General features: G+C 40.2%; 1 protein-coding gene across 1 annotated transcript in view; it reads right to left on the bottom strand.

Annotated features, from left to right (window-relative positions):
• LOC145989852 (superoxide dismutase [Cu-Zn]-like) overlaps positions 1-26,920 on the bottom strand; it is an 86,057-nt gene that overhangs the window by 26,374 nt on the left and 32,763 nt on the right. Inside the window, exon 2 of the mRNA XM_083125308.1 lies at positions 5,989-6,059. Coding sequence (XP_082981434.1) covers positions 5,989-6,048 — 60 coding nt within the window. The 5' untranslated portion in view covers positions 6,049-6,059. The remainder of the gene's footprint in view (positions 1-5,988; positions 6,060-26,920) is intronic.

Genomic DNA, 26,920 nt, shown 5'->3' with positions numbered 1-26,920 from the left:
CATGTAATTTAATTTTCCTTGATGAAAGGTTCTTAGTTGCAGAATATTCCTCCCATTTTCAATTTTCAGATACGGAAAATACATTTTTTGTGCTTGTGACGGGTGTGACACTTCTGAGACTTGACGTTACGACTTTCCTCACAGAAAATTCAGTGAAATTCATGGGTTTACTGAAACAAATTTTATTTTATTTTCACAAAGCAAACTTCACTCGACATTTAGATGCTTTTAGTTTCTAAACATATTACTAAATACTTTTTTCTTAAACATATTTTGCCTGTGATGTGTGTGACATCATACACATGTGGGATTATTGAACAATATAAAGGCTATGAAAATTATCATAAATAGATTCTTCAAACTAAGGTTTGTATCAGAAATGAAGTAGGATACTTCAGAGTTTAAGATATAAAATCAATGAATGAGACAAGTAGAACGAATTTTGAAATAATTTATTTTCTTATGGTATAATACTGCATCATAATGAAACTAAATTAAGTGGAAACACCAGACATAAAATCCACTTTCTACTATTAAAAGTAATAGATTTGAAACAATATGTTATTTAAAAGCCATGAAACTATTGTTTGTATTAATAATTCCAATTTCTGCATAGTTTTCCCTTCAATGTCACATATAATAAGTGATATTTTCAATAAAAATGAATTAACCTTGGTTGTCTACTTTCACATGGAATGGCTCATGAGCAGTGGCGTTGATTAGAGGGGGCAGTTGCTGTCCCACTTTTCGCCACTTTTGCCACGCAGTATGCTAAATCTTATCTACAAAGGGAAATATACTGTTTTGCCCCACTAGTTTTGACACCTTACCCACGGTTTTGGAACCCAATCGCCGCCACTGCTCACAAGTGATTCTATTGTATTTTCAATTTGTAATTATTTTATTCCAATGTAAATTAATCTTATTAGTATGTTTTATCATGTAGTACACTTATTTAATTTTTATTGTTTATATTGTGTTTCTATGTCATTTACATATTGTATTAAACTGCTGTATTAGGCTTGTAACGGTATCTTTTGTGCTTTTAAGCTGATTCTCAGCAACATACACAATATACACTACCATACATTTTTGAATCCTTGTCCCGAGGTTCAAAACTTGCAGTACCTGAAGTTCTGTGGATGCTAGTTTAGGCAATAGACACGTACCTCTTCAAATTACAACTTAACGCCCATTTCCTTTTAGATATATATAGGTTTATTCATAATATATTTACAGAAGTTAATTCTTGGCCGTTATTCACAAAATTACATTCCGGTGTGCCCTGTCCCCCCTTCCCGAAGAGAGTGTGTAGACTCGCGTAGCCACTGGCTCCACGAGTAAAAAAAAAAATATAACCCTCAGTACCAAAAAAGGTGGCTGAAGGTATGTGTGTTGTGTACCCGGTTTCCCACATGAAATAAACTATTGGAATAATGTGAAAAGAGCAAGTGTGTGTATTAAAAGAAAGAAAGTTAACATCCCCGCCGTCGGTTCACATAGTAAGGAAAGAAAGCTCGCCCAGCCGCTCCCCTCAGAGAAAAAAGATACCTCTTACATTGCTGTACTCCGCCAAACATCTGAGGCCGACTGCTCCTCTGCCCTTCCTATTTATAGGCCCCGCTAATGACCTAAACCGTTACTGGAAACTTACCGCTCCCCCAACGGCCAAGAACCCAAAAGTACAGGAATACATAGCCATACACAATTTATAACATAAAAAGGATCCAGTAATGATCGCATCATTACATAGTCCCCCCTTCCTGAAGAGAGGAAAATCAAAGTTCTGTAACCTAGAAAAAATAATAATAATATACACAAAACACTTGTCCGCAGTTTCTGTTCACTACAAACACACTTTCATTAGATAACACGACACTGACAGTCAATGTTCACTCTAATTTTGTCCACAAGTGTACTTCGAGATCCGTGATCTTCCCTCAGCACTGGAGCTGGTTAACACACGTCGATTCTTACCCGCTCAGCATCTCTTCCATCCTTCCTCCTGGACCAATGAGAGACAGTCTCCTGGAAATCCATCCAAGTCATCAAGGCTGCTGGTTCGAGTCCCGGCAACGCCACTGGTCTGCGCTCCTGCCGAGATCGGAAGACACCGCTTCTACCGGTTTCCACATGAATGGATCGAAGTGGCTCTACATCCGAAGATGTCACTGCTATGCTCGGCGCTAGAACTGCGTTCACTCGCCACCGAACTGCGACTTCTCGACGAAATTACGCGGTAAAAGAATGCGCACTAACTTTGCGTTACTTTCGCGATGAAATTGACTGCGGAACGACACTTTTGTATGAGTACTGTATGAGGTATGAGGTAGAGAAAATAAGTGAAAGATAGAATAAAGAAAAGATAGATAAGTCCCTATGTACAATATTTACAAAAAATCCCCCTTTGAAATTAGACTAGAATCTGTTTCTCAGCTTGTAACGCATCCGGGATATATCTTCGTCTTGCTCCTCCTGCCGAAGTTACGTGCGCTCTCTTTGCTGAATTGGGTTCGGCTACTTTCCTTGCAAAGTCAGGTGGCGAAGAATAAGGCTTCAACTGGTCACTGTTGGCTCTCAATATTCTTCCGTCCCCGCTGTGTTTCATTTTGAAAGTATTTGCCGAAGTTTGCTCCACAATTGCGTGTGATCCAGAGGACTTCCCCGAGAATTTACTGGTTACTCTGCGGGCCTTACCAGAGATAGGATGTTCCTTAAGCCAAGCTTTAACCCCCACCTGAAACGTGCATTTGCGGCGTTTCCTATCACAAGCTTTCTTCTTGGCGTCTTCCATCCTGAATTTCGTTTCCTCCTTACTTGACATGAAATCTTGCTTCTTATTCCTGTCATCTTTTAATACGCAGCATGGCTGGCACGACTTACAATACTGGACAACGTCTTTAGTTACGCCTATCCAAGTGTATTCCTCCTTAACCTTCGCTAACGTTTTTAATCTCCCAGGATGACAAACGAATGCATTATCATGCAACGACATGAGAATTTGTGAACGTAGAGATGCAGGTGCCCATATTTTCCCTTTTCCCTTCTCTTTGTAATTTTCCGTAGGCAAATTTCTCCTAAGAATTCCCTCGTTGTCGAAGTACGAAGATTTGGCCTGGGTCTTCACCTTTTCCTTGTACTTCTTCGTTCCTTCCACCTCCTCATTCCTTGTAGCCCTCGCTACGTCAGCAAGAAACTTGTCTTCCATTTGCTCGGAAATGAGGGAGGCTGTGTCCAGAAGACTACGTGGCCCCTCGGAATTGTATTCTTCATTTCCCTCAGTGGCAGAGAATGGCAACAATGAAGAATCTTCCATTTCTTTACTTTCAGAGAGACGAACCATGGGCAGTTTTGTGCTCCGAAGCAAATTTTCCCTCTGTTTCTTCCTCATTTGCTTCGCACTTTCTGCAGTACACAAAGCGCTGAGATCTGCAACTGATTTCTGCACAGTGTCAGTCGAACATTCCACACGGTCAATCATGTCCTCAGTTTCGGGGTGTGGTTTGAAATTTCCCATCGTCGCGGTTGCTTCAGCTACAGTTTCATTTCTTTCCATCGTCGCAGTCATCGTCGCGGTTAGCCCAGGTCCAGTTTCCACAGTCGACGTCCTCCCCTGCTGCGAGAACGGAAGCCTCTTTCCCACTTCCCTCTTCTCCGCAGAAAATAAATGAATGACGTTACTGTCCTCAAAACTGTAGCCTCCCTGCTTCAAATGTAGCGATATGCCGGCCTTCCTTATGAACCCACGACCTGCGATAAATCCCGTGAAACAATTGCGCAGAACGACGAATTTATGCTTAAATTTCATCCCATTCAAATGTACAGTAAGATACATTTCCCCACATGATTGTACAGAGCCTACTGCCAAAGAAATATTAATACGTTTATTGTTAATCTTATTTCCTTGTTTTTCCAGTTCTCTTGCGATCTCAACAGACACGGTGCTCACAGACGCACCAGAATCCAAATATAGCGAGAAGTCCTTTCCCTGAACCTTACAGGTGACTAACGGTTTTTTGTCGCCAGAAGTGAAATTTCTGCAATTACGTATTTCCCTATTCCTCCTCCTGTTTTGCTTTCCTTCTACGTGTGCAAGAACCGGAGTTATCTGTTCTGGTCTAACGGTATCTTTAGAGACGGCACAGGTGGCGCCCTTCTGCTGACCATCATACCCTCTTCTCCTCGCCGGTTCTTCTGCTCTCGACGGGGTTCCAATATTCCCGGAAAGGCTCAAGCGGTTGAAAAGACCCGGATTTATGGCACTCATTGATACTTCTGTTCCCACGCGGCCGAAAGTGTTCATTGTCCCCGCGGCTGCTAATTGCCTTGTGCCACTCGCTGAAGTCGGCATGGCAGACAGATGCGGCGAACTGTTGTCCCTCAGTTCTGGACAATAGTACAGGGCTTCTGAATACAATCTCTTTTGAATGTCCATAGCGCGAATCTCCAGATCTTTCAAGGTTGCAAAGGTTCTATCGTACAGGTGCGTTCTGAATTTAGGATGGGAAAATTTCATAACGTGCTGGATGACCTCGTCTTCTGTCCCCCGTTTCTCCCTCATTGCAAAAAGCTTCCTGGTGTGTGGAATAAATGCAAGAAGAGACTGGTCTGGTGACTGGTAATTGTTCTGAATGATCCTTGCTATTTCCGAGTCGTAATCGACACTAAAGAATTCTTCAAGAAAAGCCTTCTCGAATTCCCTAAAAGTGCCGAAAGGTCTCGAAAATGTGAACCAATCTGCGGCGATTTCCTTCAACGAAAGCGGCAAGATTCTATCTAAGAGAAAAGTATGCCCAATTTCCATGATTTCCTGATAATTGCGTAATTCATACAAATAATCGTGTGAACTTACATCGCCGACGTTTCCCTTAAAGATCGGAATGTTAATGTTGCTTTTTTCCAAGATTTTGATCATTTTTTCCTCGCCGGCCCTTATCGAAGTTCCTTGTGTAACATTTAGAGAAAGTCTCTCAAGTTCCCCCACAATATCTTCCTCAGGCCTTCCTTCCAAGTTCGCATTGCCTAGCAACTTGCTAATGAGCTCCCTGTCTATTTGAATTGCCATTTTGTCTTCTATTATTTTCTTTCCACTTCACAATAACTAATGCCTTCAGTACTTCTCACAAAAAAATATCCCTGACTCTGAGCCCCCAGTATGTAACGGTATCTTTTGTGCATTTAAGCTGATTCTCAGCAACATACACAATATACACTACCATACATTTTTGAATCCTTGTCCCGAGGTTCAAAACTTGCAGTACCTGAAGTTCTGTGGATGCTAGTTTAGGCAATAGACACGTACCTCTTCAAATTACAACTTAACGCCCATTTCCTTTTAGATATATATAGGTTTATTCATAATATATTTACAGAAGTTAATTCTTGGCCGTTATTCACAAAATTACATTCCGGTGTGCCCTGTCCCCCCTTCCCGAAGAGAGTGTGTAGACTCGCGTAGCCACTGGCTCCACGAGTAAAAAAAAAAATATAACCCTCAGTACCAAAAAAGGTGGCTGAAGGTATGTGTGTTGTGTACCCGGTTTCCCACATGAAATAAACTATTGGAATAATGTGAAAAGAGCAAGTGTGTGTATTAAAAGAAAGAAAGTTAACATCCCCGCCGTCGGTTCACATAGTAAGGAAAGAAAGCTCGCCCAGCCGCTCCCCTCAGAGAAAAAAGATACCTCTTACATTGCTGTACTCCGCCAAACATCTGAGGCCGACTGCTCCTCTGCCCTTCCTATTTATAGGCCCCGCTAATGACCTAAACCGTTACTGGAAACTTACCGCTCCCCCAACGGCCAAGAACCCAAAAGTACAGGAATACATAGCCATACACAATTTATAACATAAAAAGGATCCAGTAATGATCGCATCATTACAGGCTTGTATGCTGCTTTTCAGCAGTATAATCTAATACTTAAATAAATTAGGTAGGATACACCATATGCCAGGCTCATCGCTAACAAGATTTATTTTATTACATACCTCAGCATGTGCGGCAGCAATAAGACTTGCAAGGCACAATAAAAGAATCTTGGTAGCCATATTCTTTCGTTCTGTAAATATAAAAAATACCACTATGTGAAATACACCTCAATTTCATAGTTAACATAAAGGAAAAGAACTAATGAACTAATGTGTTAATTAATGATAAACTAATTCTAAAAAAATCAACAAAGTTCTCTGATGATGCAACTTTAAAACTCTATACTTTTTCAAAAAACCTGAAAAACTTAATGGCAGTGTTAAAACATTCAATGTTGATATTATATGTTTCTAATTTTTATGAGAAAATAAAAACATCGATTTGAAGTTGTATTGCCAGTTGTACACTCCTGTTCACATAAAGTGGCACACAAATCAACTGTTCAACCCTATAAAATGTGCCACTTTAGTGAACAGGAGTGTACCAACACACAACATGTAGGTATGTCGAGCGTCAGAAAGCCATTGAAGTTTACCTTTGAATTTATCTGCATGTTTTCGGTGAAATAATTTTTGACAAAATTAAGGATAGCTCCTACACAGACGTGAAAAAGTATTTGTACGTCGAGTAATTTATTAGTAAATTCCGTACTCTACGTAATTTACGTACAATACGTATCGAGTAAATTATGACGTACTTTCAGCGTGATAAACTATATAGCTATGTTCATTTGTGAGTTTGTGAAATACCTACCTCTTCTCTTACAGCTGACGCAGTAGTACAACGGTCTAACTTAGTGAATGAATTCGATAAGTTGACTGATGTAAAGTCCAAACTATAAGTTAATGCCTAAATACACAAATATCGCTCATTCCCGCTTAAAATTGGTTTGTTCAATTCACGAGAGACTTTCGAAAAAGACACACCTGTCTGTCGATTGAAAGGGAAGAATGTGTAATACAAGATTCTCGTGCCTACGATAATTGGTATTTAGTCATCATGGGCCATGGTGCCATACTTTCTCTTCTATCTGAAAGCAGGCTGTGATGTCATCTTGGGCACGCTGTGTGACTGAAACGCTCTTCGGGTGAACATGACCTATTTTGTCTGAAGGTTGCCACCTTGAGACGTTCCAGTGCTTGCAGAAAGACCGTGAGGAAATCCCATTCTTTTTGGCGAAGGTGCAAATTAACTCCATAATCTTTTGCAAATGAATATGGTGAGGCATGTACTGGAAACGGCCAAGCCTTTAAAATGCTCTTAGCAGGCCCGTAGCTAGAATTGATCTCCAATGGTGGGCTCACGGGTTATCAGCGGGGGAGCTTAATAAAGCAAACTTACTTTTCAAAAGTTCAACAGTATAATCTTCTAAATCAAGATAAATTGTGAGTGTGGGAACGGGGAAGCAATTAAGTTATTAATAGTATCTTCTAAAACATCTTTTGTAGTGTTCGTTGACTGCTACTTACATAATCCCTTACTACACACACCGTATTTCAACACTGGACGAAGCGATAAAACTCCCCTTCGTTCCCAGCGCCGCAACCAAATTGCGCACACTTTAGATCCAGAATTGCGCACAAATCTCACTGACCTGTTTTGAGCACAGATTTTGATCCAACGTTGCCACTTTAATAGCTTTAAAGTCTATGCGCAAAACTGTTTTTTTTCTTTAGACAAGAAGAGAGACAGAAATTAGAAATAAAATAGTAAATCACTTAAGGATTAAATTAAAAATATAATTTGACCAGTAAATGTAGCAAGTCATGATACAATTTTCATACCAATTTACATAATACAGTAAGTCACTATTGATGTTTTCAAGATACAATTTTCATACCAATTTACTCAAACTCAAAAGTTAGGTTAAGTTAATGACTGCACAACAAACACTTCTGTCAATCGAAGCTCGTGACCTTCGGTATAAATACGGAGATACACCGACCATTACATTCTAGTCCACCAATCAGGTTCATCCTCTATGCCTATCTAATGCTACCCTTCCAGCAAAAGCACGTGTAAGTCCACACACACACACACAAACAAACAACAGAAGTGAGAACGGTTGGAGAACACTTTACATCTGACAACATCACCTCATTTTTTTGTGCGCAATCCTGTACATCAGCGCCTTGAATAACGTAGTGTGGAAGTGACCCAAGATACTGGTTCCCGAGACGGATGAGAACATAGATGGCAGTGAGATCAGCACAGCTGCTAATTTTCTTATGAAAGTAATGTGGCTTAGTTAGTTTTTGGAATATATTGTGTAGATTTGTTTGTCTTTAAAGGCGGTACGCGAATTGATGGAAACAGTTATATTTGTGGAGTGATTTGCAGTCACGAAATGGCATTAATTTGGAAAGAAAAGTAAAATAAAATTAATAAATAAATAGCATGCGTAACACACGAAGAAGCATCGCAATGTGATTCCGGACGTCAGGTGTTGGATTGTGTACTAAAGTTTATTTTTCTATGTTATTAGAATATAAGTAGTATCCTGTGAGATATTTCATACCGAGGCGACAAACCACAAGTGTCGCTTGGAAGCAAGCAGTTGGTAATCAATGCAGTCTTTCGAACCGTACGGACACAAGCTCTGACTGCACTGTTTCCTCAAAGAGATTTTAGATCAAAGCGACACGCGACAAACGATACGGGGATTTCACACAAAAGCGACACGAATCCTTCTGTCCAAGGCAACTTTCATACCGAAGCGACATGCGACACGTGTGACTTGGAAACGAGCCAATCAAGAGCAACATTTTACATCGTAGCGGCATGACGGGCAGTACAGGCTAGCGTTCGGTTGGTGAAATCCTCAAGCGATAAGTGTCGCGTGCCGCTTTGGTGCGCAATCTACATAAAGCAAGACACTCATTGCATCGCGCATGCGCGAACAACAAACCACGGCAACACGTTGCAAGCTATTGAGGAAAAGGGTCCTGTATGAGCGACACGCAAGCGACAAAGCGACACACGTGGCTTATCGTGTCGGCTAGATCTGTTGTTGTAACATGCAGTTTATCGTGTCGCCTAGACCTGCTGTTCGCACAATTAGCAGCAAACGGTTGCTATACGACGCACGCTTTTAGAAGCGATATCGGGTGGGGCCACGCAGAGGGTGTGCGAGGCGATCAGCCAATGGCAGGAATGCAACGTTGTACGGTTAGGAGACTGCGGCGCGGAAGTTAAAAGTCGTGTTCTGTATTTTTCTTGCGCGCAAGAAGTTTTCATAAAACTCGCCACTTTAAGGTTCATCATAAGATGGGGAAAGACATTTTGAACCTAACTGTCCAAGTCCCATGAATTTCCGTCGCCTACAGCCGGAGTTATTGTTCCTTGAAGAAACAAGGGAAACATCACCTTTCATTTCCTTCCGCCTGTTTTTTCGTTGCCACCGTGAGTTCAGCGTTTTCGTAGCAAGGCCGGTGTAAAATTATTCGCTTATCGTTCACTCGTGCTCCACAAAGAACAGTTTGTGAAAAGATTAAATACAGCCCTTTCGTGCAATAGTGTGTGTTCCGTGTGTTTTTTTTTTTTTTATTTTAAATAATGTCACTCTCGAAACTTGGCAGCAGGAGTACAGGTGCCAAGGGTACAGTCACGGACACTGCTGGGTTGTAACGACCTTATTGAAGAAGCACTGAAGCAAGCCATCCATGTCTGACCACCAAGCGCCTTGTGACTAAACAACCCAACCAGCATTGCAATTCTGCGGCTTGTATACCAGTCACGCCATGCATCTCTGTAAATTGAGTAGTGATGCCGAAGAGAAATACGAGATGAAGATTGTCGATCGTAATGTCTCGTGTTCTCGACATGGAATAATACTCGGTCCACGTTACGTTCCATTATCTAATGTTGTTTGGGAACGAACCTGACGGACTGGGTTTATATTTTCACTCCTTGCGTTACAGTAAATTCCATATTTTACAATTATATTAATGCTTTGAACGAAAATAATACCCAGAAAAACATCGAACACACGTACACACCACTCTTCTCGCACACATGCCACATGGCTAAGTTTTAACTTCCAAGTGAATTTCCAAATAACAGTAACAGTAAATAACACGATGTGCGAAACATGGGATTATTTACAGAAAGAATGCGTCTATTTTTGACATACGTGGTTTCTATTAATAGACAATGAAACAATTATGACAGAAATTACCATGCATTTTCGTCTTTCTGATAAGCCGATACCACGTGACTCCAGGGCCAACTGTGAGCACCGCAGAGAAGCTTCAGTAACTTTTGCGAGGTTCTTTCTAGTCTTTGAAAGAGCGCATGGTCCGTAATTATGTGCAGAAAACCCATGTTTTCTGTGTATAAAATTTACGTATGTTTGGATTGTGTGCTTAAATGTTGCAGTAAACATAACTCCGTGACACACAACAACAATTACAAGCGCTTCAAAGATTAGAAACTTAGCAAGCGTTACTCACAAGACGATTATATTGTTCGACTGACAGAAGAACAGGTGGTGGGGTGGTAGCGTGTTAGTTTGACACACAGGAGATACTGGGTTCGATTGCCTCCAATTTTTTTCTTAACTCGAGCGACTATATATTTCAATTCATTTATTTTGCTAACATTCTTATCTTATTTGCTGTGCGAATTGTTGAATTTTGAATTGAATTTTGTTTTCCAAACGATTGCGTTAATTTCTTGTGAATAGTATATTTTTGGATCATTTTCTCGAAAGAAATGGATACTTTTCGCCAGGCATATTGACATTTTATTGAGTATGTTTGTAAAATGATGATGAGAAATGTGAAAAAACTATCGTAAAAAATAATTTTCACAAATAAAATTTGAAACGGTAAAGTAAAGATTTCCACCCAAAAATAAAGTAAAAATGTATTTAACTTTTACTCCAATAAATTATTAAATAAAATGCAATAATTAGTTGCTCGAGTTATTTAAAAAAAATAGGGCAATAGAACGGGAATCGAACTCAAAGCCTTCTTTACGTGAAACCAGGGGCCACTTGAAAATCATGTAATAGCTTCGCCTCATCAAGGCACTTGGAACTCATCGAAACCTTCAAACGCTTTTCCTCGATTTTTTTCTTCTTTTTTAAGTCCACTTTATGCACAGTAAGAAAACTGGATCTATAGTTTAAAGTGGGATTCCAACCACTTGTGCCTAAACTGCATATCAAACTTTTCCTCTGGAATAGTTGGCTTGCGTGCGATATTACCAATACTAGGTTCGGGCATGGATGTGGGTGTTTGTCTCAATGAGAATTCACAGAATATAGAGGAAATTGACATGTCTGAAAACCGAGAAAAAGGTGAAGAACGGGGACACTATTAATGTTGTAAATACATTACACATTAGTGTAATGTGCCAGAAATTGAATGACCTATTTTTGACCGTGAACGTGTTTCGTTTATTCAATTAAAACTTTTAGATTACAATTTAGTTCATCATACCAACCTGTGTCCTTCTCCCTTGTTTATTTATAGGTATAAATAAAATACCATTGGAGCATGGAAAAACCTTTCACTGTTCATAAGTCAGTCATTGTTGTCTGCAGTTTTCAATGCAACATTCAGGCTCTCTGATCGTGCATCGTACGTTTCACATCAGGTATGCACATAATTTAATATATTTATAAGTAAGGAGCGGAAGTTGATGACCTAAAAAATATAGGTATATGACCTATAGAATATCCTAAAAAATGGGAAAAAATGACGTAAAATGCAAAACATAACCATTAAACTCGAACTCGGGTTGACTGCATGCTAGTCCAACACGATAACCAACACTCCAAACGGGACAACACGAAACTCTTTCGCAAGTAGTCGACTGAAACGCAAGTTAATTTTCAGATTGCTAATTCCCAAGGTATATCATGCTTATGCAGATGTGTCTTGCATTTTCTGTACTTTTGTTATTTCAGTCGCTTTGGTCTCTCCCTAGGTTAATCACGGCAATAATGAGGAATATTTTTTTGACAAAGATGATAAATAGACACACAAGAATAATCACCCTCGCAAAAAAACCAGAACTCGAGTCTTGAACCTTCGACGCAAGGTGTGTTTCTTATTCTAGCTATATCTGTGTGTTTTCGTTAGATTCATGGTATTTCGTGAGTTGATATGAATGAAGTAAATAAATAAGACAAGTGGGTGGAAGGGACTGGAGAATCGTAGCTACGGAACCATTGAGAAGATATCCATCGCCTAGATAGAGAATCTCTATATCGCCTTGTAATAGAGAACTTATTAGAAGAATGAAAATACAGATTAAACGAACAAATTTGATGTGTATCCTTTCGTCAAAATTCCTAGAAAACAATATTACATACTTCTTCATTAATAGAAAAGAATAAATAAAATTGTCCTTGGTGGGGATCGAACCTAAACCTCACTGATGAAAGCTCTGTACGCTAACCAACACTCTATCAATACCACTATGTTTTGTTTTTTCCAGTCAGTCTGTTTCCTTCCTCAACACCTGAAGACGAAAATGCATGGTAATTTCTGTCATAATTGTTTCATTGTCTATTAATAGAAACCACGTATGTCAAAAATAGACGCATTCTTTCTGTGAAAAATCCCATGTTTCGCACATCGTGTTATTTACTGTTACTGTTATTTGGAAATTCACTTGGAAGTTAAAACTTAGCTTTGTTTGTTTGTTTTCACGTGCATGTGTGCGAGAAGAGTGGTGTGCACGTGTGTTCGATGTTTTTCTGGGTATTATTTTCGTTCAAAGCATTAATATAATTGTAAAATATGGAATTTACTGTAACGCAAGGAGTGAAAATATAAACCCAGTCCGTCAGGTTCGTTCCCAAACAACATTAAATAATGGAACGTAACGTGGACCGAGTATTATTCCATGTCGAGAACACGAGACATTACGATCGACAATCTTCATCTCGTATTTCTCTTCGGCATCACTACTTAATTTACAGAGATGTATACCCGTGACTGGTATACAAGCCGCAGAATTGCAATGCTGGTTGGGTTGTCTAGTCACAAGGCGCTTGGTGGTCAGACATGGGTGGCTTGCTTCAGTGCTTCTTCAATAAGGTCGTTACAACCCAGCAGTGTCCGTGACTGTACAATAATACATTCACAAGGGAGAAATATCATTTTTAAAGTGTATTCGTACTTCAAGGAATTGGCGTCGGAAGAATTGCGTGCTGAAACAGTGTTTTCACATAGTAGAGAACTTACGGCTAAAGCGTGTGGTGTAAGTGTTCATACTGTGTCGCGTATTGTAAAATAGGGTAAAACATCTACCACAGAAATCGGTGAACCCCTATTTAAATCTCCTGGGAAACATGCCAGAAAACAGAAAAGTGTTAGTAGCTTAGATGACTTCGAAAAAGATGTACTCCGTCATACAATATTTGAAATGTATGACAACGGCGAATATCCTTCTATCAAGAAACTTGTGCGTCATGAGGGAAAGAATTAATTACACTGGTTCCTCTATTTCTATGGGGTTAATACTAAAACGCTTGGGCTTAAAAATATATATATATAAAAAAAAACAACGATGGGCGTAAATTTCTGTTAGAAAGGGGTGATATTGTTGCCGCGAGAATTAAATTTTTGAGAACAATGCACAACCTGAGAGCGGCTGGTGATAATCTTCGCACGTCGAAAAGCTTCAGGGAGAGGATTTTCACAATGAAGTGCCCCGAGACAGCATAGTGCAAAATCTAATCATTAACCTCCAGGAGAGTGACTCGGAAATGAGTGAAATCAGTAACACGGAGACCGAGGAAGACGACGAGAGCGGTGATTAATAAATACCTTCAAGCTTTTTTCAATAATTTCACTGTACGCCATGGCATTCTCTCTTTCACAACTTGTTTTTCATTTAGATCATTCGGCGCCCATGGCCGACTCCCACCGGCCCCTGCCTACGGCTCTGAACTTGACAAGACTGAGAAAAGCATGGACTGCGAGCGAATCGAGCTAGAAAATTTTACGAAATGTATTTTTATTTGCATAAAATTTGAAATCGAAGGGGCAAATGTTTGTTTGCCCCCTTGCGGGAACCCTTTGTCGTCAATGTTTGGCCCCCTTGACCTCACCTATTTGCCCCTGATAAGCTACAAATAATATCACGGGGCGCCAAGGCATTCTCTGTCTCACAACTTCTTTTCATTTAGATCGTTCAGCGCCCATGGCTGACTCCCGTCGCCTTCTAGATACGGCTCTGAACTTGACGAAAATGAGAAAAGGAGGTATTGCGAGCAAAGCGAGCAAGAAAATTTTACGAAATGTATTTTTACTTGCATAAAATTCGAAATTGAAAGGGGTAATTGCTTCTCTGTGCCCCACCCTACAGGTACCCATGGCCGTCAATGTTTGCGCACCTTGCCACCCTAGAATTGACTTCCGTCGAAGGTTGGGGGAGCAATGCCCCCTGACCCCCTGTGGTTTCGCTACTGGGGGGAAGGAGCAGACAGACGCACGCGCGTGCGCGCACACATCATTGTTCACAGCATTAGTGGTATACGTGTATTGAAATCTCCAATTTGCAATCACATTTTGAATGAAGAACAGTCGGTACAATTGTATTGTGTATTTTATAATATAATTTGATTATTGAATAATAATATATATATATATATATATATATATATATATGTGTGTGTGTGTGTGTGTGTGTGTGTGTGTGTGTGTGTGTGTGTGTGTGTGTGTGTGTGTGTGTGAATTATTAAATAATCAAATTATATTATAAAATATACAATAATATTTCATCGACTGTCCTTCATTTAAAATTCGATTGCAAATTGAAGATTTTAGTACACGTATACTACACATGCTATGAACCATGATTTGCTGGGGGAGTGGCAAAAGTGAAGACACATTAAAAGATAATAGTTTCATGTATAAAATTCACATCTAAATGCTATTACGTGTTTTATTAATATATTTACCTAGGTATATACTGTACGGTAGGTGACGAAAGACGATGAGAAATGGAGAAGAAATAACAAGTCGGACTAATTCCTGTGTTATGGGGATTGCTGGGTTCAGTGTCCTTAGAGATGAGGCTCTTTGTTGTTCGTTCTGTGTGTGTGAATTCCGTAAAATATATTGGACTTCAAAACTAATTGTTTATATTTTGTTTTTAGAACAAAGACTCTTCCCTGTGGGAAAGTCTGATGGGGGATTTAGGGCAAGATTGTTGGTGGGGGGGGATTCCCTCTGTCCCCCCAGGATTTCGTACCTTGCTTAGAAGTGCAAGGCAATAGTTTAGCTGGTAACAGGGACGTCGTTGGGGGGAGGGCACGCGGGGGCACTGGCCCAGGCAAACTATTCTGTATTTGCTGAAAATTTTACTTTGATGACAAATATTGGAAAATAATTCTTCAGTAAATTTTGCTTGCAGTTTGAAACACTTCTTCAATTTTCAGTAGCACGAACCCAAGCAAGGCATTTCTTTCTTATTTCCCTGTTTCTTGCTTGTTGAACACAAACAGATGTATTGGGAGGGGATGTAGTTAATGGTTTTGAGGTCCGCCCCGGTCAGGGAAGTCTGAGACCTATTGAAAATGCATTTTTCCTCCCTGCTGCACACCAGATCCAGGATCCCCCCAAAACCCGCACATTCTCTTCATCTGGCCCTGCACTGGCTCTATGGGCGCCGAAAGGACGACACAAACAGGAAGATTTAGCTACGGGTGGACAACTTTTTGCGTTAATGATTTTATGGTTCAGAAAAGATATCCCTATGCGTTTCAAATTCCAAGAACAGAATTCTATTGCTTGTCCCTTTTTCGGCGCGGGAATGAATGGCATAGCGGTTCTTCTCACATGCACTCAAGTCTCCTGCTATTGACCTGCCCTGCAAAGGAGGGGAAAGGCCACTTTCTGAAAATTCGAAGAAACATCGAAGCGGTCGGTTCATCTGTTGATTTGATGGACAGTTGATATCTGTCAGTTTGAAGTAAGATTTGTTATCCGAGCGGTGGTAAACTTCTGTAAACGCGAGAAGATAGCATCACGAAGTGTTTGTGATCTCGTTTTCCTACATCGCGAGTAAAATGTCGAATGAGAAGTTGCCAGATTGTCTTCCTCTGGAAACAATGGATCAGGATCGACTGATCGACCAAATATCCAACATATTGGCATTCTAAAAGAGAGTCTGACTACCACACAAGTTCCTGGATTCGACTCCCAGGGGGGTTGATTTCATGTGTAATGAAGAATAAACCACGTTTAAATTAAGGAAGGAAACTAGGTATGTAGCAATTGTTTTTACAGCCGTGTGCATGCTCTATAAGTATTATGTTACAAAATTTGTATACCTTTCTGACTTTCTGTGATTTCTCTTCATTTAGGCTCCACCTGCAAATGCGGAAGCTGCTGCTGCTTAGGTGGCTAGGTTGGCTAGACATACAAATATAATTAATCCCTAGTCATACAGCGAATAACACTTATAATATAATCATGAGTTATGGAGAAGCAAATAACTTATCAAGCATTTGCTGTTTCTATTTGTTGTGCAGTGGTTAACAAGGTGCATTACGATGCCAGGGGTCCTACGTTCGAATTCCGGACTGGGAGTGTGTGTTCTTTATGATGGTCCTCTCATCAATTTCACATCACTCATTTTCATCTTCACGATTAGCCAAAAAGTGTCAGAAAAGAGAAGTAAAATAAACCAAATCAATCACTTATATATGTATTTCTATATTACGCCGCTTTTCTACCTCTTGAGTTAAATGCGACGATGAGGATGAATGATAAGCCGAAGGAATGGCGATGGGATAGACATGATACAACCATACCTGTCCAATGTCCGAACCTTGGACCTCTGGTTTCGTAGCGTGTTATACTCAGTGGAATTCTTAGGAAGAAAAACTGTAAAAGTAGGGTGAAAAGAAGCAAAGTTGTACGATGCATAAAAAGCCATGTTTAGTTCTTCTAAAACCTTCCAATTATCGAGTTCGTGTTTTAAGTCCACTGTATGCACAGTAAGGTTAATCGGGGATCCGAACCACTATGTTCATACACCGGGTATTGAACCCGGGATCCCTTGATTGCAAGGCGGCGACAGTACCACTGCGTCATCGAGGAGGCCGAGAAAAACTTACAATTAGTCAGTAAAATTAATATTGAGGGACAAGGCCTGCGAAGAGTTCTTTCATTCGGTTGCGCGTGGTCATCACATCGAGTCCCATAGTTTCGAGAGCAGAATTTGCTTCCATATCTCTTTCAAGTACTTCCAAAATTGTCCACACGATGTTGGAACAGCACAGAAATTTTGGAACTAATACAAGCAGGCACATACCCAGGGAAGGGGTTCGGGGGCTGCAGCCCTTTCCCGAAATCCTACAAATATCTGATTTTAATAATGTGTAGTAGTAATTAAATTTACTTCATTAACAGGATTAAACATCTTGTATATGGTAAGTTGCAATATACCAAGAAATTCATCTTCAGCGCATTTACTCCTCCCCCTCAACCTTTTCGTCTTTAGATAGCTGCTGCCGATAATGGATAAGCCCCTTCCGAAATCAAATTCTGGCTACCGGCCTGACCACCAGCGATCGAACCTTGAACCTTTCGATTGATTGATTAATCTGGTGTTTTAAGTCCACTTTATGCACAGTAAGGCTAATCGGCACTGGACCTACAGTTTAAAGTGAGATCCGAACAACTATGTGCCTCCATCGAGAATCGAACCCGGGCAGGTTGTTGAACCTGCCGAACCAAAGACGAGAGCGTAATTATTTGAGCGTGTGGGAACTTTTTTTATCCAGTGCCATCATATATTCAGTTTTCCACACACAAATAAGATTAATTTAAGAAATTAGACGTGTGGATATAATTTCTTATCGTCTTCATTTCCCAAGTGAACAATCAGATGCCATAGAAGACTCGGGCCCGCCCTTGAACAAAAAGATACCGGCTTCGATTCCGGTATGAATTGTATACATGAGATGCCTAGCTTGAACTCATTACGCACACATTTCATATTTGCACTGTTGCCAATACTTGTAAACCTGGTTCGAGCACTTTATATCTAAAACCACGGAAAAGGGTTTTATCTACTTCTCAATTTTTTCCAGCAAATTTACAAATCTTAAGACTAATAACATTGTTCTTGGTGTATAAGCCATTAAGCTAATGAGTTCATTCTGCACTTAGTTTCCCAAATAATGGCTGTGTATTTCGCTAGAGTATATCCGTAGACTGTTGGGGGCTACAGAAGAAAATGATGTTCCTTTCCAATTTATTGATCGATTGAGTTGGTGTTTTTTTAAGTCCACTTTATACACAGCAATACTAATCGGGACTGGTTCTACAGTGTAAAGTGGGATCCGAACTACTATGAGTATCCACCAGGTATCGAACCCGGAACCCATTGATTACAAGGCGACGATGCTACCATGCGCCACCGAGGAGGCCCTTGATCCTTTTCTTTCCAAGACTATATATATATATACCGGGTGATTTTTTTTAACCTGAATCATTTGAATATCTTGAAAAAAAATCATTCTACAAAAAAATGTTCCAAATAAAATGTTGATAGTTTGGAGGGGGAAGTTTAGTGGTGCAACAAAAGAACACCCCCTCCCCCTCTTGTAGGTGGGGCGGGGGGCAACTTTGAAATTTCAAATCGAAACCCCTATTTTTTATTACAGATTCGGATTTTACGTAAAAAAATACATAAGTTTTGTCTGAAACATTTTTTTTCGATTCGTGATAGATGGCGCTATAATCGACAAATTTTCATTCCTTGAATGTTTACACTTTAAAACCAATGTATTTCATTTCGCAATTCATTTAAATTCAAAAAATAAAACATCTTTGTTCCAGGACTTGAAATTGTTGTAAAACAAATAAATTTATTTTGAAAATACAAAATTACTCGACAATTCTTAGCTCTAGATATCTCGATGGCTAGTAAACTACATTCACTTCTCAATTACATTAAGTTTCAAAATGGTTCCGTGGTTTGTAAAAGATGAATCATCAGAGAACAATACCAGACGAAAGAAATTTGTATTTGTTCACGTGCCCACTGACAAAACGTCACTCGATTTTGAAAATCATTGCCATGAAGTTCTTGATGCAATGACACATGATATGGATGATATTTATGACGCTGTAAAATCTTCAAAACACTGCTCTGGGACAATCCGGAATTTCGAGCTACTTCTCGCGAGCTGACATGAGGATCATGGGCCACAGCAGCCAACACATTAATTTCATTTTCTTCTCCAGTAACTGTTCTTCGACGGGTCCTTTGTTTAGGTTTAACACTTCCTTCAGTAGTAAATTGATTGACTGTACGTTGAAACGAAGCGAAAGAACGCACCCTGTCTGGAAAACGCTGAGCATAAACAACGACAGTTTGACGGAGATTCCTGCCAGATTCTCCATACACAAGAACCATTTCAATTTTCTCTTCTACAGTTAATACATCCATTGATATTAAAAAGTATCAACAGCTTAGTCAAATTAATCGCTCGGGGCATTATTGTGATCTAAAAAACAATGAAAAACAAACGATGATTTAACAGGAAAAGTCTAAAAAGGAATTGTTTCTTGACATTGTTTTATTTTTATTTTATTTTATTTTTCTGTTGGAGCTTTGTTAAGCATCTTTGACACAACAATAAAAAAAATTAAACAAATAACGAATCTAACTTTTAAATGTTGTAAATAGGCGAATTACCAGCTTAATGAAATCTCAAAAGATTTGTCAAGAATTAGTACAAAGTTCATGCATGAGAATGTTTTATTTTTTTAATTTAAATGAATTGCGAAATGAAATACATTGGTTTTAAAGTGTAAACATTCAAGAAATGAAAATTTGTCGATTATAGCGCCATCTAACACGAATCGAAAAAAATGTTTCAGACAAAACTTATGTATTTTTTTCCGTAAAATCCGAATCTATAATAAAAAGTAGGGGTTTCTATTTGAAATTTCAAAGTTGCCCCCCGCCCCACCTACAAGAGGGGGAGGGGGTGTTCTTTTGTTACACCACTAAACTTCCCCCTCCAAACTATCAACTTTTTATTTGGAACATTTTTTTGTAGGATGATTTTTTTCAAGATATTCAAATGATTCAGGTTAAAAAAATCACCCGGTATAGGCCTATATGGTGTATAAATAGTTTGTTAATTTATAATAGTTTGATAGAAAAATCTTACGTTTGGGCCCCCCCCCAAACTGATCAACCTAGTTACGTCCCTGGCTGGTAACATATACAAATTTGCATTTCCATGAAAACCTAATCTCCAAAATAAATACGTCACTTAATGGGCCTCACCCCAAAAAGCAGTTCTGTAATAAATGATAATTATTATGATGTTTGAGTACAGATCGTTGAAATAGATGAACGTCTAATGGGGATATATGAAGAATATATCTTGGTACTGTCTATGGATGTAGAAATACAATACACGCAAAAGGCAGAATTTATGGTGATGGTTAAGAAAGTCCCAACTTACTAGCCGGAGCAACGATACATATCTTGGAGTTAAGAGAGGGAATAAATACATTGTTTCAACGAAGTGTTTCATATGATAGGCGTGCGCACACCCTCTGATTAGAGAGGGAGAAAAGCCTCGTAGGGGAAAGAAAATTCACATTCCATCTCGACGATTTACAAACTCTGTATTGATATATCCAGACCCTAAGGGTGGGGATTGGTTACTTCTTGCTCCCCGTGCGCACGCCTATATATACCTAGATATTTTTGTATATTGTTTTGCCAAGGGAAAGCAGGCTTCCCCGATGGTGCAGTGGTAGCGTTGTCATCTTGTAATCAATAGTATGGGGTGGATACCCGGTGGAGGCGCGTAGTGGTTCGGATCCTACTTTAGACTGTAGGTCCAGTCTCAATTAGCCTTACTGTGCATAAAGTGAACTTAAAACACCAAATCAATCTACTTGCAGTGTAGTTGAATCTTCCAATGCAACTTTGATACTGGGTACCAAACGGTGTTTCGGTTTTCTGAAATTGATTGACTTCGTTTATTTTTACTTGCTTTTCTGCCATTTTTCGCTAATCTCGCGAACATGAAGATGTGATGAAATTGATTATGAGACGCAAAGTACACGCACGCCAAGGCCAGGATTTGAACCCAGGACCCCTGGCGTCGTAGCACGCTCTGATATCCATTCCTTCACAGAAAACGGCGGGTTTTTTTTTTTTTTTAAAAAAAGAAAATTGTTGATGAAATGTTGAATGTTACTTATCTTAATCTATATTTCCATTTGCATCGAAATAAACTAAATAAATACGTTAAGTGATTTTTTTTCAATAATTTGGTTGGTGGAAAATGTGAGGTTCCGATTGTGTAGTGGTTGCGTGGTCGTCTTGCAATTAAAAGGTCAAGAGTTCGATATACGGTGGAGGCAGATAGTGGTTCGGATCCCACTTTAAACTGTAGATCCCCATTGGCCTTTCCGTGCATAAAATGGAATTGAAAAACAAAATTAATGAATAAAATGCGAGGTAGGAAATATTTCCTCGAGTTTTATCGACGCCATCACTAAAAAAATACTTGGTTAAGTCTTGGACAAGGTAATCTGTGGCTGACTTCGTTCTCGGTTGAAACGGCCTTGCGTGTTCGTTTCGTGCCAGTGATTCTAACCTTCATCTGCGTGTAGTATCCTTGCAGAACATCCAATTTTCTGAGGACCGTAAAAAAATGTATTTTTGATTGGTGGAAAAGCACAATGGGTGTTTAAATTCTGAAGACAAAAATTGCATATTTTTTTCCACGGTGCTGTATCCGGAAATTGGTAGGGATGAAAAAGATTGGATTGATCTTGCCCAGGATTGGTACGGATGGAAGGCTTGTGTTACTGCAGCCATACAACTTCGAGTTTAAAAAGGCTAGAGAGTTAGTTAGTGCTGTATCCGGGAGATTTTCTCCCGTTTCGCAGAATCCCCTTTCGCCAAATGCCCCAGAGATAAATATCTCAGATAAACAAAATTTTCGGCAAAACGGGAATTCCCCTTTCGCCGAATGCTCTAGAGACAAAAATCTCACCTAAGCAAAATTTTCGGCAAAAGGGAAATTCCCGTATGGCCGAATCCCTTTTCGCCGAATATTTTGAAGGGAGGGAATTTTCCCTCCGCTGGGAAATTTCATGCACTAAAGTGGAAGATAATTTGAACGAAGTCCGATACTCATTGTACACTTCTGTTCGCATAAAGAGGCACACTCGTTGAGTTGAAGTCCAGCTTCGGAGTGGGTCGACTGTGGCGGTACTCTCGAAGTAAATTTTCGGAATATAGCACCTTGCATTGTTGCTTACTAATAAAATGTTTCACAACACGCAGATAATTTTCTGACTTGACCATATAGAGAGAGCAGAAACAGAGCAAGAGAGGGAGAGAGAGAAAAAGGGGAAAGAGTAAACTGATAGAAGGGGAAAGAGTAAAGGGATCCCTTCCTCTTCCTCCTCTCTTCTCTTCCCGAAGAGAGGAAATTAAGTAAGAAGGACAAGACAAAGGAACGGTTACGGAAAAGCTATGCATTGCAAATATTAAATGAAATACAGTGTCGAAGTTTAGAGTCGAACGACAGAAAATAGTTTCTGAAAAATTGTTTGAAAAATTTTAAATGCAATAACTATGGCAAAAATAACTATCTCAGTTTCTTCACTTGACGCACAGCTAATTTATTTGAAGGCATTAAGGAGTGGCTGCATTGCCTCCTCCACCTAGCTTAACGTAATAGCAAATTAGACATTAGAGATGTTTGGCCTCGAAGTCTCACGTTAATTTTTTCTTCGTTTCTTTCCAGTAACCATAGCCTTTGTCTTGTTCATATTTATTTTTATCACGAATGCTCACAATGGGCAATTAAGTATTCACCCTCCTTTCGTCTTCTGCTAACAAAGCAATGTCGTTCGCAAATTTCCTACATTTTTCTCTTCTTCCTATCATTACACTGCTTTTCACGGTTGAGTTGGCCCCGGAGCGGCGGCAAGCGTGCCAGGAAGTAGTAAGAGCGCATCTGCCGGCTTTTAGGCCCACTACCAGTGCCGGATCTACATCCCGCAAAACCCCGCAGTGCGGGGGGGGGAGGGGGGCGGAGACAAGTAAGCGTTTAGGGGGCCCTCAGCCATTGACATAGTAGAGGGTTAGCATATGCGTATGTAAAAAATAAACGTAAGTACTCAGGAGTACAGAAACTAATTCAATATATACTGGTAAAGGTAAAGTTCCCTGTGCATATTGCACCATGCCATGAAGGCACATTTCGGTTGTGTAGGCCCCGCATATTTTCGATGTCGGCCATTTTGGAGGTGACGTGATCAGCACCATGCTGCAGCCGCCTTTACCAGTCACACTACAATTAAAACAGGCTGGAATTTTACGAGTAATGCAGTAGTGAAAAAGTTATGACTGGATGATTGTAACAAATGTATCATTTTCCAGGTGTGAGACAACATTGTCAATCACATCATCCCCTTCCCATTTAAAAAAAATTGAGTTCAATTCAATATGGCAGACGTCCACTTGGAACCCACTAATGTGGTTCCCCCTAAGGCTAACCTGTTTCTATCATGACCAATTATACTCGTACCCTAGCCTAACTCTCTTGCTTTATGTAAGGGGTGTTAAGGGACTTTTGAATCATCTTTGTCAACATGAGATAAAGAATTACACACACAAACACATACATTATATGTGTGTGTGTGTGTGTGTGTGTAAAGCTAGGTAGGTAGACAGGGCCTTTAGTAATATCTTGCGGGGGGCCCAAGATTTGTAGATCCGGCACTGCCCTCTACGCTGACCTTAGAACTGGACGCGTCAGTGCTTCAGCATCCAGATAGCTGGTGTCCAGTTTGCACGTGATTGTGAAGTGTTAAGGTGTTACAATTGTTATAGATTGTTTTGTTTTGGTTTATGTATTATTGTTTTGTTTTAGTTTACGTATTACTGGTGCTTTTCTGCAATCTAATAATGTTACGCTACACGTACAATTTAAAACAAAAATGTACGACTGTGACATCATTACGAATTGTTGTAGGAAAGTTAGAATGCGTTTTACAACAGAATTCCCAGATGTTCTTGTTTCACACAGAGACAGTGTTCGAAAACTTTTGAACAAATTTAATTAAAAAATGCCTGTTCTTGATAAGAAGCGAAGGGTGAAACGGTGTGTGCTTACTGAGGTAAAACTAGACAACATTGGAGCAAGATTAGAACTCCTAAAAAAAATCCCTTTGTCGCCTTGCAAAAGAAACAGACATTTCCATGACGTCTGTGTGGCGAGCTACCAACCTTTTAAATCTGAAGACATACTCTATATGATCAGAAGTATCCGGACACCCACCTCAAAATAAAGTACAAGTTTGGGCAACCCTCCATTGGGAACACTGACAGTCAATACAGTGTGGGCCCACCCTTAGCCTTGATGACAGCGTTCACTCTCACAGGCATACTTTCAATCAGGTGCCGGAAGGTTTCCTGAGGAATGGCAGCCCGTTCCTCGCAGAGCACCAAAATGAGAAGAGGTATTGATGTGGATCGGTGTGGACTAGCACGTAGTCTGCATTCCAAAACATCCCAGAGATGTTCTATGGGTTTCAAATCAGGACTCTGCGCAGGCCAGTCTATTAGTGGGACGTTGTTGTCGTCAAACCACTCCCCCACAAGTCCTGCAGCATGGACAGGTGCTCGGTCGTGTTGAAAGACACAATGGTCATCCCGGAACTGGTCTTCGACGTTAGGCAGCATGAAAGCTGTTAAAATGTTAACGTAAGCTTGTGCCGTGACATTGCCATGTAAAGCAACAAGGGGGCCAAGCCCCCTCCAGGAGACACACGACCACACTGTAACCCCGCCACCTCCGAATTTCACTGTCGGCATTATACAGGCTGGTAGATGTCGTTCACCAGGCATTCGCCACACCCACACCCTACCATCGGATCGCCACATTGTGTACCGTGATTCATCACTCCACACAACGGTTTTCCACTGTTCTATGGTCCAGTTTTGACGCTCCTTGCACCACACGAGGCGACCTTTTTGGATTTGTCTGTGTCATGTTTGACTTATGGGCAGCTGCTCGGCCAAGGAAACCAAGTTGCTGCATCTTGCGCCAAACAATAATGGTGCTCGGAGTAGATCCTGATGCAGTTCGGAATTCCTGTGTGACGGTGGCGATGGATGATTGACGATAATGCTGTACGACCCTCTTTAACACTCGATGGTCTCTGGAGGTCAACATGGGAGGTTGGCCTGCACGCTTTTGGATTGTACACATCCCTTCACTATAACATTTCAAACAGTGGACAGAGGGATGTTTAGGAGGGTGGAAATCTTACACACAGACATCCTACACAAGGGGCACCCAACCAACTGACCACGTTGAAAGTCTGTGAGTTCCTCAGACCATCCCATACTGCTGTCTCACACTGTCTGCAGACTACTGAGTTCGCTGACTATGTGTTCCACGCGGTAGATGGCAGTACTGTGTCGCCCTCTATGATAAACACATGTTTTGCAGTGTGTCCGGATACTTTTGATCACATAGAGTACATTAGAAGAATTTAAAGAAAATATTAGGAGAGGAATCGAAGCAATTTCGGAAGAGGAACTGCCGTAAATGTGTGGATGCAGGAGGACATAATTCCCAACACCTCCTGTAATAAGGTACGTGCTCATTTTAATTGTAACTGCCAATGTAATTATATGAACTTATTGGATTACATAGCTAGCTGTTCCAGTTACGCGGATGTTGCATCCAGTTTCCTTGCAAGCGCGCTCTAGCCGCCCCTCCACTGTCAACATGACTGTGGAAAGCACTGTATTAGGCCTCCTTATTCTCGAAACAATTCGTTACTAATTCCTCTAAGTAGATATTGGGTAATGCAGGAGATAAGCAGCATCCATCCTTACACTCCTCTCCCAATTTCACTTCCCTCTCTCATTTCTTCTCCTACTATCTGTTTAACTCATAGTTTCACACACAGATTTAGCACCGGATCTACAAACTTCGTGCCCTCTCGCAATATTACTATAGGCCCCCCTCTATATAAAATACACGTACTTGTGAAAGGAGCTGTCAAAGCTTTTGCTATTATTCAGTTTCTTCAGTATGTATGTGTACCTCCGGAAAGATCTGATTTGTTTCCTTGTTATTTAGCGTCGCTTTTCTGCCACCTTTGGCTCATCGCGAAGATGAGCATGAGTGAAATCCATGAAGGAACAGTCACGAAGAACACCTATGCGCATGTGGGAATTCGAACCCGGTACTCCTGGCGCCGTAGCACGATAAATAGTTCTTTCGATCTATTCACGAGTTTTTCCTTCTTTGCTTCGCGTGTTGGACTTCTAGAATAAGACTCGTTTCACCTCTTAACTCATATGTACACCCAACGGCGAAAGAAACAGTAGGCGAATTGTCCAACACTATTTTCATTCGATCTGTATTACACAGTGTGATGACAATGAATTGAAATAAAGACGTCAGTAAGCAGAGGGTAATACCTCCTTCAAACCAACATAGTTTCATTCCTTAAAAACACAGGATGTAGAATAAAAAAAAAAGTAATGAAAATAGCGGTGGACAATTTGCTTACCACTATCTTTGCCGTTGACTGTACCTGCAGTACAGTCTCAACTAGTAGTCCCACACCACAGAGCTAGGGGAAAAAACGTGCGGTTAAAAATAAAGGAATGTTTAGTTTGTGGTATGGAGCATTATGCAGAAGTTGTTAATCGAAAACTACTGTATGTTATCCAACTTAAAATGATTAACAACAAATCCTTTCACAACATTTAGGTGGCCTTTTCTTCTCTGCTCTGCCTTTTCTCCCCCTTCCCCCCTGCACTGAGGGGTTTTGAAGTTTATACCTAGCTAGATCCGGCACTGCTTATGAGTCTCCACACTTTCCCATCTACACCAATCTTTAGTCAGTGCCTTTGTAAGCTACTCTATCGAATGGTTTCTCCAGATCCACAAATACTCAAGTTATCTTTCGCCACATTATTTTTTATATAATTTTATTTTACTTT

The sequence above is a fragment of the Lepisma saccharinum genome, chromosome 7, assembly GCF_977018435.1.
Source record: "Lepisma saccharinum chromosome 7, izLepSacc3.1, whole genome shotgun sequence".
In the NCBI taxonomy this organism is placed as follows: Eukaryota; Metazoa; Arthropoda; class Insecta; order Zygentoma; family Lepismatidae; genus Lepisma; species Lepisma saccharinum.
The sequence above is the reverse complement of the archived record's forward strand: the minus strand, read 5'-3'. Positions and strand labels throughout refer to the sequence as shown.